Source organism: Vanacampus margaritifer, chromosome 16 (genome assembly GCF_051991255.1).
Source record: "Vanacampus margaritifer isolate UIUO_Vmar chromosome 16, RoL_Vmar_1.0, whole genome shotgun sequence".
Classification (NCBI taxonomy): domain Eukaryota; kingdom Metazoa; phylum Chordata; class Actinopteri; order Syngnathiformes; family Syngnathidae; genus Vanacampus; species Vanacampus margaritifer.
In genome coordinates, this window is record NC_135447.1 from 15,496,884 (window position 1) to 15,514,814 (window position 17,931).

General features: G+C 39.0%; 1 protein-coding gene across 1 annotated transcript in view; it reads right to left on the minus strand.

Moving 5' to 3' along the window:
- The window catches only part of LOC144036108 (uncharacterized), a 27,287-nt gene extending 10,663 nt beyond the window's left edge, over positions 1-16,624 (minus strand). Inside the window, exons 1-9 of the mRNA XM_077546431.1 lie at positions 16,254-16,624; positions 12,852-12,972; positions 9,753-9,851; positions 9,623-9,656; positions 7,015-8,810; positions 6,889-6,919; positions 2,820-4,588; positions 722-767; positions 1-615 (exon numbers count right to left, since the gene is read on the minus strand). The exon at positions 1-615 is cut by the window's left edge and continues 1,190 nt beyond it. Coding sequence (XP_077402557.1) covers positions 1-615; positions 722-767; positions 2,820-4,588; positions 6,889-6,919; positions 7,015-8,810; positions 9,623-9,656; positions 9,753-9,851; positions 12,852-12,972; positions 16,254-16,348 — 4,606 coding nt within the window. The 5' untranslated portion in view covers positions 16,349-16,624. The remainder of the gene's footprint in view (positions 616-721; positions 768-2,819; positions 4,589-6,888; positions 6,920-7,014; positions 8,811-9,622; positions 9,657-9,752; positions 9,852-12,851; positions 12,973-16,253) is intronic.
- Positions 16,625-17,931: the final 1,307 nt, after the last annotated feature.

The following is a 17,931-nucleotide window of genomic DNA, read 5'->3' on the forward strand; positions in this document are numbered from 1 at the left end:
TGTCCAAAGACATTTTCTTCAGGCTTTGGTAACCTGAGCCCAGGTGCATGAATGCTTGTCCTCGACAGTGTGCCATCGGTAAGCCCCAGTATTCTGTTAGAATTTTTGAAAGCTTACTTGCTTGTGTATCAACGTCACAGTTTTTGTCATATGGCAAGTAACCTATCAGCTCTACATTTGGAGCAGATTCTCGGACATATCTGACAAAAACAGGTAGGTGAGTCTCATCTGCGATCTTTACAGGTTTGTCTGTGATAAGTGAGAAGAATGGAGATTCCTGTAGCTCACTCAATACGACATCTCTAATGCCGTCTATGAGTAAAGTCACAATTTCACCTTCACTCATGGACAGTGCACATTTCTCTTTACTGAACCAGTGGCACATGTTGAGCTCCTGGGTAAAATACTCTTTTTGCTCTTCAGAGAGATCTGTGAGACTGAGATTTTTTTTCCCAAGGATTGCAGCCTGTCTGAATATTGTCACCAGACTTTGACGGTTGTCACCAATTTGTCCATTCTCATCTACTGGCTTCATGTGTTGTTGTTGTTCCCCCCTCAATTCAGGACACTGCTGAATTTCAGGCTCATCACTTTCCACCTTGACAGACGTGGCCACTACAGGGCAAAGAAAAATAGTACAAAAAATAAATGTGATGTTGGGGCTAACAAATCAAACTAATTTCAGTTGACAGTTGAAAATAAAATTTAAAAAATACTTTACCTTCCATATTGTCAGAGTTTCTGAATAAACTTTTGGCTTCCTTATTCTGTGGAGACATAAATATATATCACATATATTTAGTTATCATTCATGACCCTCAGTTTTCATTCTTTACTCTCTAAGAACCCTTATTTTGAACATCCTCTGGCTTCACTTTGAAATGGAGCAAATCCCGATATACATCATCATTCCATCTCTTCTTTGGCCTTCCTCTTGGTCTTTTTCCTTCTAATTGCAGACTCATAGCCTTCCAAACTTCCTGCATTGTCATCACGCCCATACCACCTCTTTCTAATCTCCTTTAACTTCTCATTTATATTGTTTATCCTAACTCCCTCCTGATTTTCTCCCTTCTTTCCTTATCCTTCAATGTCACCCCCTTAATTTGTCTCTGCATCCTCATTTCTGTTGCCTCTAAAATCCTCTCCTCCTTTTTACCTATTGTCCATACCTCTGCCCCGTACAACATATGCGTATGTATGACTGCGTTACATAGTTTAACTTCTAGTCTCCTGGGAATTTTTCTGTCTCCCCTAACACTTGACAGTTCTCTTCACTTTGCCCATGCTGGTGTTACTGTTGCTCTCACCGCTGTTTCAGTGCCTCCTTCCGCATTCATCGTTACTCCCAGGTACTTAAATGCCTTTACCTGTTTTAGACTGGAGTTTTCATTATCCTTGATGTCAATTGCCTTTTCATTTCTACTACTGACCATTACTTCTTGGATATATTGACCTTTTGTCCTTTTGACTCCATACCATTTTTCCAGGAGAGACACTTTTTTCGGAGTTCTTCCTTACTATGACTTCAGTTACGTTAAGTATAATTCGAAGTTTGCTCTTTATCTTCAAGTAAGAAAAAAAAAGTTAATCTTTTATGAGGATACTATAGAGCAGTTCTCAACCGCGGTCCTTGAGTACGCCTATCCAGCCTGTTTTCCATGCTCCACAGGTGTTTCAAACGATCAGCTAATCAGCAAGCTCCGCATGAAGCCTGATAACGATCATCAGCTGTGCTGGCTAAGGGAGACATGAAAAACAGGCTGGATAGGGTTACTCGAGGACCGGTGTTGAGAACCAGCGCGAAAGAGAATAGGGGCGAAACAGTCTACAGTTTACAATATTGTAAAGTTTAATATAGGTTGCAATGTTTTCAAAGAATAGCTGCAATTTTTTACGGTGGTGGGGGCTTATTTGGATCATCAGGTGCCTACATGGCCAACCAGTGGCGTGATGTAGGGGGTCCAAAGTGGTCATTTTGTCCCATAGCCGTATTTGAAGCCCTTCTGTTCCCAAATATGATGATAAATAAGTTGAACTTGAAAACCATTTGAGCTCGGAGGCTAAAAGTTCAGATTCTTTCTGTTGACATCATAATGCACTAATGGAATAAAAATCAGGCAAATTAAAGTGGTGTCACTGGGGAAGTTCTGGGGATTTGCATGAATTGACACGGAATATCCCATGTTGTTTTAGTAATAAAGATTGGATGTTTTTCTACAACCCCTGAGGGCCTGTGCAGCAGCAACCCCCCCCAAAAAAAGATGTCCAAACCCTGACATTGGCTGTGACGGTACAGCTATGACATTGATATGAGCAATATCAGTTGTCTCTTGGGGTCCTCCGACTAGCCATAGCTGGCAAGGAGCCCTATGCTGGAGATTCCCAACACGTGGTCATTGCAGCGTCTAAAGCGGTGCCATTGTTTTGTAATTGGCAATAGGCAGGGTATTGCCATAATATTAGAAGTCGGGGGGAAAAATTCTCAAGTGTACAAATTTATGACAGATTATACTCTCGTGTTCAACTGCGTGTCTAGTGTTAAGCAACTAGAATTCTCATGTTTCCCTTGCCAACTACATCCACGGATATAGGCTGGTGTCAGCAATCTCTCTGGCCCACCTTCAGCTCGGGACCTGATGCAATTTAGTTGAATGCCCTGTTGTCTCTTTAATCATGATAATACTGATAAATGCGATAACTTTGGTAAAAAAAAAAAAGCAAAATAAAACTTTGTCTACTGGAGAACCTGCTTGAGGAATACAATAAAGGAGAAACATATATCACAATGTATAGTTAAATCTAACTAAAGCACTCACCAAACAGATGCCCTCCAGGGCTTGTGGAGTAACCTTCAAACACTGGCCCACCATGCGGTCAAGATCTCTGTTGAAATCTGTGCCGACCTGTAGCACAGCCAAGCACAGGGACCTGTCTTTGGGATATGTATTCCTCAGGTACTCTTGGAACTTCTTGTGTCGCATTACAACTCCACAGTCCTCAAGAGCTGTACTGGGTAGCACAGACATAATCCTGAGGAGTGCATTGATATTGCCAAAGTACTGCATAAGCGGCAGACGCAGTGTTTGAAATATTGAATTTGGGATAGTCACTGAGGCAACTTTAGTCTTCCATGTAACTCTCCAACAGCAGAGTTCAGTGAAGAAGTTTTCAGCGTCAGGAAGATCACTGCTGTAGAGAGGCGGCTTTGATTTCAAGCTCTCAAACATGTAACTCACTGTAACCAGGCAAGGAACCAGGGAGAGGAAATTAAGAGCTTCCTTGTGATCCTCGGAAAAATGATCCTTGACGGCATTGATGAGGTTATCGACTAGGGGCACGCTTAAGCCGTCTTTGTAAAACCCTACTGGCTTTATTAAGCTGTCCCTTGGCAAAGAGTTTTCAGGCATTTCTATGGGCACTCTTAGACTCTGTGCAATTGCACAGGCTTCATCAAACCAATTCTGGTGGAATACTTTTAAATTTGTTTTTATTCTGTTCAACGTGGCCACAATGCCAGTGATTTGACATAGCTGGAACGCTGCATTGAAATGATCTCTCTGAAGTCCTGCACTCAGCTCTCTGGTAAAAGATGAGGTATTCTTTAAGGTAACCAAAGCAATAATGAAATCAAATTGCAGCAGTTTGTTTAGGAGTACCCCAGCTTGTTCTGATACATCATTTTTCCACCTCTGTGGGTTGCTTTTAACTTTCTCCAGACACTCAACAAGGGGCTCCAGCATCTGCACAAACACTTCATACGAATCATGCATTTCTTGCCAAAGGGAACAGTACGTCCCCTGCAATTCCTGGACCTTTTCATAGCTCTCCCGAAGACCGTAGGCAATTACATGATCAAGCTGTTTTTCTAGAGCAGTTCGGCTGCCAAAAAAACTCACCACCTCTTCAAATGTATCAAGGGCTCTTTTAACAACAGGTACTGGAATAGATTTTGACCACCATGTGTTGAATGAGTAGCAAGAGCAATGTGTGCTAATGGCAAGGGGGTACTTCTCCTGTACTTTGCAAGCAAACGCTTTTAGTTTGTAAGAAACATCACCAGATCCAAGGTATGCCTGACCTCTGCAGTTATTCAAATCAAGACCCCACTCTTCTGTTACTATTTCTGTGAGGCGACGCACCATAGCCTCACAATCCAGATCTGCTTCCAGGAATCCCATCAACTCCAGTCGCATGACATCAAAACTGTCCACAAACCTAAGAAAGAGCGGAAGATATTCCTTCGCCCCGATCTTAACAACACGATCGATGAACAATGAAAAGAATGAACCCCCGGCTTCCATGAGAATTCCTTCTCTGACTGCATCTTCACACACAGTGAGTACTTCTTTCATTTCAGACTTGGTGACATACTCAACTTCTCCATCCTGAGCAGAAGAAACCTCATTTTGTTGCCAGCTTTGGCTGTTGTATGCTGCAGTCACCGCAGCTTGTAGGGCCGACTTCAAAGCTTCTCTATCTGTCTCAGCACACTTCATCTCTACAAGACTCTCAGCGTCCATCTCCATGTTTATTAGTTGTATTTCATCTTCAGTGTCTTTTTCAGCATGGTTTCCTTGGCTTGCCACTGTAAGAAAAGATAAGGGCGTGAACAAAAAATGAACACAATGGGACAAATATAAAAGTACAGCGCTAAATGGGATGCGAAGACTGCGCGAGTATATTCGTACAAGGACTTGTGGAGGGGGAAAAAACTCTAATACTAACACACTGATACCAATTTACCAGCCAGACTTAACTTCCAGGCAGGGATTGTAGGAGCAATGTCAGCCGTGGATGGATAAATGGACCACTCTGTTAACTGACTGCAAATTATGCTCTGCCAATGAACTCAGCTTTCTAGAGCCCTGTGGCTGGGTCTGCTCCACACTTCTCTGCTTCGGCTGATCCAGCCCGGTTCCCATCATAAAGCCACTAGAGCAGTGTCATGGGGAGGGCACGGCAAACCTAATGAGTTACTGTGCCTGCTCCACACTTCTCTGCTTCGGCTGATCCAGCCCGGTTCCCATCATAAAGCCACTAGAGCAGTGTCATGGGTAGGGCACGGCAAACCTAATGAGTTACTGTGCCTGCTCCACCTGCCACTGCCCCCGGGCAGTGTAGTCTTGTCAAGTGTAAATTAATATACATCAGCCACTAACAGCGATATACAGGAAGCCCTCGAGTTGCGGCTGAGTTCCTTTCCTACGCTGGCGATGTAACCCGAATTTCGATTTAAGTCGTATTTCACCGTTTTTAAGTCGATATTTATCAAAATACATTGTACAGTAATTTAAAAAAACATATTTGCGTGACCCAGAAAAGCCGGAACCACTATTTCGTGTTCTATTTTCGTCACTGCGTTGCCATGTTCCTTTTGCATTTGTGTTATTTTTTGGAACAATATTTGCAGTTGAGCCCCGCAATTTAGGGATGGCCTGCAAATAGCGAAGGTGTATGTTTAACTGACGCCAATCTTTTTAAGTTATACACCACGATTTTACCAGTCTGGCTCACTTGGTAATATATTTCCTTCATGTAGAGTTAAACCCTTTTAGTACTATTATCATAGCAGTCCACCTGCTTTATTTTGTTTTGTTTTTTTCACTCGATGTAAAGCTCCGCTCCTTCGCTTTCAGATACGTTGCGAGTAAATGGTTCCGTGGATACGTTGATTTGTAAGACATGCGTCATCTCCTATTGTCTCTTCTATGACACACCGCTTCCACCTCCTCCACACATGAAAATCTGCTAGCTACCGTAATGTATGTGGAATCAATGTCAATGCAAAGCTCTGCTTCTCCGCTCTCAGAAACCGTTGGAACTATGTTGCTAGCACAAATAGTTCAGGAGTTACGGTACTTTGAAGTTACTCCTTTCTATGACTCGGGACTTCCCCCTCCTCCATGCGTGACAATCTGCTAGCTACTGTAATGTAATATGTGGTATTCACGTAAAGCTCCGCTCCTCTGCTTTCAGAAACCGTTGGAATTACATTGCTAGTGCTAGCGGTTCAGGAATTACGGTGATTTGAAAAACAAGTGTGTTGTCCTGTCGATGCCGACAGCTTCTGATTTGGAGGGCTAATATGAGTTTGACACCCCTGACCTATAGCAAAGAACCGCTTCTTCAAAAGCAGTACAGCCACGAGGGAGTCGCCAAAGATTTGTGTCCAGCCGAAAGTGAAGATGAAACTGTGACCGATAAGGAGTACGCATCTAGCCGCCCTATAGCATGTACAAGTTAGAGATCGTCTGCAAGTTGCGTGTTACAGGATGACATATGTGGGACTCAAGTTACCCTTGACATTGGTCACTCTGGAAATGTAATTTGCGGACAGTCCCTAACCTGGACGGTAAAAATCCGACCAACTTTGACTCGCTAGACCAGCTGCATTTTGTCGTACTCAGAGTGCTTACATCTACATTAGGAAAGGCCACCCCCCACCACCCCACGGAAGGACATGAAATCTGACATGCTGAGGATTACAGCAATCACAATTGGCACACTATTTGGCGATAGAAGACAGCATTTCTCTTGCCATTGCATCAGCAAGCTCCTATTCAAATGAACGAAGGCGGCGATCCACGCACAGAATACATCGCGATCACGTGACCTGGATAATGGCTTTGCCCAAGGTATGTTCTTGCTTTGATAGTTAATCTTTTAAACAAATAAATAAATCAGGGAGTAAAATGCCAGAGATGTCTGCACTTTTATTTTTTATGAATATGTCTAATCAAATACTGGAAAATTAGTTATAAGTGGTGTATTCCTTTAATGGTAAACATTATCTTGGTTTGCAAAGATTTAGGTTGGTGAACAGTGGGTCATAAAATTCATTAAATTCATAAATCAAGATTCCACAATTTGGATAAATCACCGTACCTTTGGAAGGCTTATCTTTAATTTCTTCGTCCTGTAAAACATACAAAAATTGTCACTGTTATTAAAGATGTTTTATCATTGGTCAAAACAATTGTTATTTAAAAAAAATAAAAATAATCTACTCACGGTCTGTATCATCTGCAGTATGTCTGGATGATTCTGGACATATGAATCCACCATTTGCTCAACATTGAAATGCACATCTTGGTTGACATAGACATATGCAGAGCTACACTGTCTTTCGTCCTCGGGAGTGTCTTTCAGGTAGGCGTGGCATCGTTCCAGTACCATGTGGTATTGCCCATAAACATCTGCCTCTGCATTTACACATGGCACAGTACCCAACACCCTCAACAAGCTCTGCACATTTGGGTAAAACCCAATGTCTGGTATCTTCAGTGTAGCAAACACTGTGGTTGGCAGAATCCGCCGCTTGCTTGCATGTCTCCATTTCACTTCCCAACAACCAAGCTCTTCGTAGAACGTGTCAGGCCTTGCAAGGTTGTTCAAATTGGCGTCTGCGACTTTGTCACGGCGAATGCTGAAATTGTGGTCAGCCATGTAGGATGGCACTAAAGAGAGCCATCTGAGAATCCTCACCATCTCTATACTGAAAATACGCTTAACCTCTGCAACAAGATACTGCAAGATGGGCCGCGCTAAGGTTTCTCGGTAAAAGTCCTCTAGCGGGGTGTCATTTGAATCTCCATGGTCAAGCTCAGGTTTGATGACTTCAACGCCAAGCTTCTTGGCTCGACTGACTGCATCTGAAAACCATTTTCTGTTTAATATGGCAATGTCTTGTTGGTATTTGTTTACCAGCTTTAAGGCATTTGAAATTGTGTACTGCAACGTACTGCTCATGCTAATTATTCCCCTGAGACTTGAGTTGAGTATGCTCACACAACAAAGGGTGTTCTTGAGAACAACTAATGTCATGATGAAATTGAAATTCCTCAGGACTGGCTTGAGCTTGGCCATCTGTTCAGCTGCATCTTCATCCACCTTTGAAATCATTTCATTGATGCAGTTCAGGAAAGGCTCCAAGATATCCAACATGGTTTGGAAGGCATCAGTGCCATATTCCCAAGTCATACTGAGGATGCCCTTGATTCGATCCACTTCTCCCTTTATTTGGCGATATGCCATCTGGATTTTTCCTTCCAATCTTTTGTGCAGCTCAGGTGTGTTCCTGAGTAATGAGGCCACTTCTTCCACAGTGTCCACGATAGTTTGAATTGTTGGCACTGGCATGCAGCGAATGATCCATATGTTAAAAGCATATGGGTCACTTGGTGATAACACAACTTGCGGAAATTCCAGTAAAATTTTGCAAGTGAGGTCTCGCATTGGCTGACACATGCGTCCACTAACTAGATATGAGAGTCCTCTGCAATGCTCCATCCGCAACCCCCACTTATTTCTTAACTCGGATAGAAGATGGTTAAAAAGATTGTCGGCATCCAAATCGCAAGGCAGGAACCCAACAAGGTGTTTTTGTGGGAAACCATCCTCTGTGACAGATCGAATGAAAATTGGAATGTGCTCCTTTCCCTCAATGCTGGTCACATTTTGGAGCAGAATAGAAAAGAATCGGGCATGTCTCAGGCTGTTCTGGATCTCCTCTCGCATTAGGCTCTCACTGACCTGTAGGATTTCCTTCTTATCAATTTTCTCGACAAAGATTTTCTTCAGAGAATGCTGATCCCTTGCTCCAGTCGACTCATCTGTGTTGATGTTGCCACCGTTGATGCTGAATCCAGTCAGTGCCAGAATTTCCTTGAAATAGGCCTTAAGAGTCTCTTTGGCTTTAAAGCCACCTACATTCTCGTGAGCTTGGTATTCTTTCTGTTCAGGTGTTGCAGAGCCATCGCCAGAGACTTCTTTTGCCTCCTCAGTCACTTTTGGTGTTGCTATGTTGTCTAATGGAAAAGAGCACATAACAGTCAAAAATGATTTTTATTTTTCAAATTTTCCTGACAAAGGCAAATATTTTCTACATAAATCTTGGTTGAATGGGTTAGGGTTATGGTAGGGCCTATAACTCATAGTCTTATTGTTGTGAGGCTTAAGGGAACAAAAACTATTTTAGGGCATTCATTATATATTTTAGCGGTGGGATTTTAATGCATCAATACCATTAAGTATTTTTCTACTGTTTTGTATTAAAATGCAATTAGATCGGGAAAATGCTCCAGAGTTAAAAACAAATATTCATGTCTGCGTCTATTATTTGTTTCATTCATTCACTAACAACCATTTAAATAAATAAAAATATTTTTTATGGAAAGTAATGTTATCTAAATAAAATGCAATTAGTCAAGAGTAGATTAATTAATTATAAAGCCTGTAATATTCAATTATTTATGGGGCGGTGTGGCTCAGTGGTAGAGTGGTCATCTTGCAACCTAGAGGTTGTGGGTTTGATCCCATGCCATTGTGACCACATCGAAGCATCCTTGAGCAAGATACAGAACCCGAAGTTGCTCCTGATGCTGTCATCATCAGTCGATGAATGAGTAGTTAAATGTAAAGCGCTTTGAGGGCCTTGTAAAGTGGAAAAGCGCTATAAAAATAAAGTACCAAATGAAGTATAAATGAAGTAATTGGCCGGTTAACTGCTTGTCGAAATTGTATTCAGCCAACTATCAGAATCAACGTCATCGAACTAAAAAAAACATCCATATTGGTCAGATCCTAGTCATGATTTTGTTTGACATGCATTGAAGTTTACCTTTTGTCTTCTTCACAGTGGGTTCCTCTTCCACCTGAAGTAATAATAATAAAAATAATAATGTTTATTTATTGATTAAATATTTGAATGAAAATTTAAAAAGACATTTGTCAGACAGTGACACACTTACAGGGCCTCCCGCACGTTTCCTGTTACATGTTGGTTCATTCTCGGTGGGCACAGCAAAGTCAAATATTGTTGGAACAGCATCGTCGTTCAAGAGACTTTTCTGTTGAAAGAAGAAAAGCAATGTTTACTTCTGCTTTGACTTAAAATTTAAAGTTTAACTTTTGGTGCAAAACAGGAAAAAAATATATTAATTGAACACAAACAAGACAATATTTAAAATCAGATCCCTTATTCAAGGGTTCAACATCCCAGGGTTCAAAGAGTCCAGCACTGTGTGAGAATGGCTAGACCGGAACACTATTTACTGACAATTTTCAGCAACTGAAAATACACCTAAAGTGGATTTTCATATTTGAACCAAAGACATTTTGAACATGAGGCTGTGACAACGCAAGATAAGAAACAAAAGTGACCGGTGCATGCTTGACTGGATAAAGGGGCATGAATCATGGTCATTTTGCGAGCTTCAGCAAGCCCGATCGTTGCTAGTTAGATTCATACCAGTGGCAGCGGGAACATGGAGTGGAGGCGTGGAACAAAGGCAGCGAGACAAAGTGAAGCTTCATCGCAAGATTATTAAATCCAAAAATACCGTTACAAAAACTATGCTAACGACAACAAGTTAGCGAGAGCCACTACAAGCGAGAGCCACTACATCGTGATAACTTACATTGATGTTTCTGCATCTGGCAATTTATTATTATATTATATTATTAGTATGGGATTTTTTTTTAATGGGCTTTAGGTGAACTGATGAATACACACACGCTCGCACGCACGCACACACACACACACACACACGCACATACACATACTCACCCACATACAAAAAAAAGGGTATATATATATATATATATATATATATATATATATATATATGTGTGTATATGTGTATATATATGTATATGTATTTAAAAAAAACAAAACAAAACAAAAAAAACATTTATTACATTTTTTTAATTGATTTGTTGGATTTAAAAAAAAAAAAAAAAAAAGGAGAGCAATGATGATGTCAAATCGAATGAACAATACTGAGCTCTCCTGTAGAAAAAAACAAAAACAAAAAAAAAACTATGCTAACGACAACATTATTCATCATACACCGTCGTTACTGTTGTAACACTTGTCGGAATACAGCATACGACCGGATTCGTTGAAGCTATTGTATAGGGATAGACCGATAATCGGCCTGGCCATCGGCACCGATATCAGGCATTTTGACGAATATATATTGACGAATAGTATCAGCCTTTTTATTATTATTATTATTTTTTTTAATTTATTTTATTTATTTTTAAATCGGACAGCCGATATAAGGTAAATCTAAAACCATTTTGATCTCAGGGAACTATTTATTTAAATTTTCAGTTAACTTTATAAGAGATGCTGCTGACCCTGGGAACCTTCTGAACCTTTTGTTTTTGTTCGATATTAAAACAAAGAAATGTGAACGTTTAAGATTTCAGGTATTTTAAAATTTTGGAAAAATAAATATTTACTGTAGAAAATTAGAGAGCTCTGGTATTGTTTATGTTGATATTTTAATTTTAGGACGTACTGATAACCTTGGGACCTCCCTGAACATTTTGTTAGAAATTAAAAAGGATGTCTATTGTCTAAGATTTATTGGAAAAAAATGGTACATTTTGAAACGTTGTTCAATAAACATGCTTTTTAAGATAGTTCAACAAAGAATATAAAAAATTTATATCTGCTCCAAATATCGGTTATAGGCCTCCTTGACTACTAATAATCATCATCGGCATTAGATTGGTTATCAGTCCTGGAAAATCCTATCGGTCTATCTCTATAATTGTAGGAAATGGTGATTTAAAAAACAACAACAACTATAATGCCGGTCCTTCAAAAGGTGTATTCGTTTAAAAATGGTCGCCAAAAGGTTTTGGGACAGCTGCCTGTATTTAAAAAAAATTAAAAATGCTGTGCATTGTTGGAAAGTGAATGCTAATTAAATATTTTAACAATTTGTAATTGCTAATTCTTTAAAGCATCAAAATGAATTTTAGTGAGGTTAGTACACAATTATAGCCATGAATGCAATTGTACAGTATAAAGTAGGGCTACGCAATATCGAAAAAGCATCATATGCGATATGGGTGTTGAGCACTGCAATATCGATAGTATAGTGATATTTAACATGTGCCTTAAAGAAATGTCATTTTGTTATCTGATGAGCAAATCAATGTATTATTAGGTACTTTATTGTAATAAGGTACAATTTATGAGCCAGTTGACAGAGAATTTACATCTGCCTATTACGAGTTATATCAGCAGCCATGTTATGTTAATGATCATACAAGATCGGACGCATATATGTCAGGGTTCATGTCTGGCGAGGTGTATAATTATCAGGTTTCAATGGATGACGTGGACATGTGAACGGGCAGCAAAAAACATCACTTGCTGGCAAAAATTATTAATGAAACTACAAGTAGATAATTTCATAGTGTTTTGTAGTCAAATTGGAAAACAATTTCTTTTCACTTGCAATGCCTGAGGGCTTGACTATGAAGAGTCATTCCAATCTCATAACTTTCAAAGGGAGTGAGTACTGCAGCAAGTAGATTTTCTAGTTTGACAATGGTAAGTTGCCCGATAAATATTCTCAAAATTACATTGCATCTTTGCTTTTGTTTTATCTTTCTCTTGTCTTTCTTTTATAAACTCAATTTAACCTTGCTATATAACCCATTCGGAAATACAGTACTTCCATAATTATTTTTGCACTTTATTTTCTATCGCAACATTTACCATTACAGTACTGTGAAGGAATTACATTTATACTGTGATGTGAATTTCAGGCCATTTGGCCAATATGAGCCTGTAGATTTAACGCAATTGTTTAGTGTTCATTCATTGTGGTTTATAATTTGCCGTAGTTCAAACTGCAGTCAAATGGTGTTTCTAATGCAACTCCCACTGCCACCACTCACTCTTGCTCCCAAATCATGCAGGAAGCTCCAAATAAAACAACGCCAACTACAATGGAAAATTGACACACAACAACAGCAAAAATAAAATGTTGCTAAACAATTATGAGAATGCGTATGTAAGCATAATGTTCAAAATGACTGATTACCTGATTATTTATCAAAGAGGGTTCGAAGTGTTTTGCACAAAGTTTGTAGAGTTTGTGCAGCTCCTCTGGAGGTTGTGACGCCAAATCTTGGCGACAACAGTTAGTCAACCATTTTTTGCAGCTAAAAACAGAGGAAAAACACAATGAGAAATTTGTCATTTTCACTTCAGCTCAGTGTGTATACAAATGCATGGTAGACTTTAACTTGCCCATTTTTCTTCCATTTGTCTTGAGTCTGGTAAAAATGAAGTTATGACTGGTTTCTGGCTATGTTTAGCACATACATTTATTCTGTTCTCTTTTCATTCTTACACAAAAATGTTTAGTTTCACCTTTAGAACATCAGATTTATTATTACATGGCAGATGTGGTTCAATCTTCATGACATGATCATTCAAAGGGGGTACTGAAGCAGGTATACAGTTCTAAGAGTCACACCGAGATCTTTCATTAAGCTTCATTAAGCACTTTTGTCGGTCATTGGTTATCTATTATCTGGAAATAAATTAATGAATAAGGAAAATAATAAAGAGCTCCAATTCCAAAAGTAGTTCCAATTTCCCATCTAAAATGACTACCCATCAAATCATATTTTAAACCGGTTTCCTCCCACATTATGAAAAACATGCATGGAATTGCCCCTAGCTCAAAATGAGGCAGAGGTGGTATCATCCTGACTATGATGGGTGACAGGGGTGTGCCAAAAAATCAAATAAAAAAATTGATTCTCATAAAAATCGTGATTCTCATTTAGTACGATTCAGAATCGATTTTAAATGTCCCAAAATCGATTTTATTTAAATGATTTTATAATATCTTGCCCTTGTTTGTGTGTACCTTTATTGGGAGCGCTGTTCATGTTGTACACGATTTGGCCACTTAGGGGCAGTATTGCTCCGCGCGTTCTGATACACTAAGTTGTAGCCACATTAGAGAGTAGAAGTCACGATCAAGTTCTTCCAATAAAAGTTTTTTTTTGCAGCGTAGGACGAGGAATTATCGATTAGTAATGTTAAGATGCTTCTCTGTATACATTCCTAAAGCGTTTTGTATGAATAGCCGTCCGTTCTTTTGAGTGATAAAAGTGGCGCAAGTAGCACACTAATTAGCATTAGCGAGTCAGACTGGATTAGATCATGACGATTTTTTGCACATCTATAAATTGAATCGAAAATCGATTCTGAAGCGAATCGCAGGCCCAAAAATCTGAATCAAATGAAATCGTGAGACAGTCAAAGATTCTCACCCCTAATGGGTGACTACAGATACCAGGTATCGGTGCCAATACCAGTCTTATTTTAAGGTATCAGTACTCGCGGTGGTGATCTACAGCATTATCGGCCGCCCTCCTGCAGCCATTTTACGATCAAGGACTGGAAATGAGAAATTATATGAATACAAAGTTGCCATTATTTTTTGCCATTTTTTAACTACAATCATTAAAAATTAATCCACTAGTACATATTAAATTGTAAATATAGTTCAGCGTTTTGTAAAACACTATTATGTTTCTTGGATATACTGTGTTTTTAAGACTTTGGTGATGGCTGGAGCGCAAATTAGGTGGTGGCCACCTCTGAATTTTGTACACAGGAAAAACCCTGATTATGTACTATACTTGAACTATTATTTAGTAGACCATTGATGTGGTGTGATGTGATGTTTTCATTTCAAATTTAACAAATGTGATGATGATGCCATCTATTTGCACTACAGTGTTTCTCCGTTTTTATTTAACTATAGGCTACATAAGTATTTTTTGTGATACATATTATTTATATATGATGTGTGATGATGTGTATTGCTGCTGGTAACGCTGTGAAATTCTCCATGGTGGGATAAATAAAGGTGTATTTTATCAGATCTTATATTTTAATGATTGCTTTTTTCCCTGTGTTTTTCTATTTATTTACTACTCATAGATATAACTGTGTGAAGGCCGAGGCGTCATAGTGGCTTTCGATCTAATATTTTTTGAGTATTGAGTAGCTTTGTGTACAGAAATTGCCGTAACTACTCGTACGTGCTCGTTTTAAGCTGTGCATGCGTACTTTGAGCGTTTGTAGCATGTAGCTGCTGATCTTTGGATTCAGCCATTCATCGTTGTAACTCCACCGATCTCACCGTATACCTTGAAAAAGCCTGAGAGCCGCAAGTACGTCTATGAAGTGAGGCAGGCAGCGGAGACTGATGAAGATGAAGATGTGTTAGCACGTTTCCGACAGGATTTACTTGAAAAAATCTAGTAAAGTCTCTAGGTAAACGCCTTGCAAAATTTACTTAAAACTTCTGAGTGCATCAACCTTTACCAGGCTTTTTCAAGTAAATATCACTCTATTTTTACAGTGTAGGCGTTTCCCCCGGACGAGCAGGAGAGCTGGTAGGATGTGCTTCCACATGCACATTTAAAAAAAAAAGTGACAGACGTTTGGCTTCTACTTTTCAAGAGGATCCTTAAATACACCTTTAATCAGCTGAATTTTTTTTAAGGTAATCAAATGCCATCTATATTTTCACTATTAATGTTTATACACACTGCCTAATCAAATGAATGACAAATTAATCTTCAGTGGTGTGTTACTTTAATCATGGTAATTGTTATACAACGTTATGTCACAGTAGAAACACATTCTCTGCAGGTAGAATTTTTAGATCACATGACATATCAGGGCTAGTTTTTTATTTTATTTTTTTAACTCACGATACCAAACCTTGCAGGGGTGCGTCACTTTGGGTGTGGATGGCTTGAAGTTGAACAAGAGTGAACTCAAACTTAAGTTTGATCATGCAAAAATAAATAAAGATTATATATATATTATATATATATATATATAGCATTTTAGGCTTTAACTATGTTCAACTAGTTAATCCATTAGGTACACAATGAGTCATTCTAATTGCCAAACGAAGAAAAATAACAGAATTGCATCGTTCAAAATGGACTGTAAAGCAAACCGAATTAATTGTTTATGAAGTCTTGAATGCAGAATAAGTGAAAATTGAGTAGCCTAACTATTTTTAAATGAGTGCAACTAGTCGGTCCCACTACCTTACCGCGGTGAGCCGCTAGGTGTCGTATAACAGATTCGATTTTGTAATTTGCACAACAAAAAGTTTCCAACTACGCTTTATTTTCATTTTTGAAAAACGTCGAACACTACATAATAACACATCGACCACCGCTGCAGTCAAGTTTCCCATTCAGAACGAATGCGTTTACTTTATTTTTTCCGTGACTTCTTTCATTAGTGTGGTGAGTCTGCGCCATTTTCAACTGAGTTGTGTCACTGTTAGCCAACATGATGTTGAGCGAACGACAATGCTAAAGGCAGATGGCTAACATATTCCCTTTGCATGCTCGGTACCTCGCGTACGTCCCACTCTTCGATGGAAAAACCTTACCGCTCCGGATCCAAGGGAAAGCTGAAAAGTGGGATGCTGGTATCGGGCCCCTCTTGCTGGTAGTCACAGTTGGCTGCAGCACAGCAGTTAGTCATTTTGGAAAGCAATGTAGCTTGCTAACTAGCCAGTTAGCTAGCTTAGCTGGGTAGTCCACTGAGAGCGAAAGCAGCGCAAGAGTCTCCAGACTCCTGCCGCGGCGAAACGTCTACCAGCAGCAGTATATTTGAATACTATTCTAGTGAAAATTATTTTTAACGGCCTAAGACCCGACTAGTTCCATTCTTAAAAAGTTGATGCTGCGTGGTGTTCCAAGTGTCACCGAGAGCGTGATATGAACCAGGAACTAGACACTGCAGTGGGAAATGTTGTCCAGCAGAGGGCAGAATAGGCTTCATTGGCTGGATTCTCCAACGCTTACAGCTCACCGTTGTCGTTTTTTAATGCCAAGTTTCAGTACATGCTCATTGTAATTTTGACATTTGTGTTTAAATGTAATTAAATGGGTGACACGGTGAATGATTGTTGAGAACTGTGTTCATAGTTGTGACTTCCTGCCACATTATAAACACATAACATGTTAGAGACTACATTGTCCTTATGACACATAGGAATAACAAAAATAAATCTTTTTTTTAAACCCAAATCCACTCCTCAAGATTGCAATTGCGATTAAATAAGCAATGTTTTAAGGTCCTCTTGACAAGACTCCAAACTTTCCCTTTGTACTAGTAGCATTTTGTTCCTAAAATTTTAGACAGTGCAAGTAAATTTTTCATCACGCATTTTAAAAAAATATTTTTGTTGCTGACAAACTTCTGCTCCACACTTAAGCCCATTTATAAGTAGCATAGTAAAAATGAAGGAGGAAAGGAAATATGAGTATTTTCTTCGCACGTGAATTTATAGTGTGCATCTTTAAATTTTCTACTATTACCCCTAACATTTTAGGTTAGGTTAAATTCTTTGAAGGAAATTCCACATTTACAGTACTGACAAGTTCATTGTAAAATAACAAGATACTCATTGCATCAACGTCTTGGACTGAGCTATATCAAATCAGATTTCCACTGATCAAATCGTTCCTATTTAGAATGACTCGTCCTACAATTTTACTGCATATCAAGATTTTTTTCTCTCTCAAAATTGCATTCAATGTCGATTTAAATTCGATTAATTGTTCAGCCCTGAATCCCTAGCCAGCAGGGGTGTTAGAAAAAATCGATTTGGCAATATATCGCGATATTACAGTGTGCAATTCTCGAATCGATTCAAGTGCGGCCAAATCGATTTTTAAACATAAATTTTTTATGGGAATATTCAACAAAACATCTTACTTAGGGTTAGGATTTACACATTAAGCATGGAAGAATGTTATATTAATGGAACATTAAGCCTTAATATTTTTATTTCAGTGCTGTTCAAACATGCAACAGACTGCAACCTGAATTTTCAGATAAATAAATAAATTTTCATACAAATATTACAGTGTACATGTACAAGTTTACTGATTAGTATTTTCTAAATTTGAGTTTAAAAAAATCGCAATAATCAATTTATAGATTCGTATCGGGATTAATCTGTATCGAATCGAATCGTGACCTATGAATCTTGATACAAATCGAATCGCCAGGTAATCGAATTGCCATGCAATTCACACCCCTACTAGCCAGTATATGGA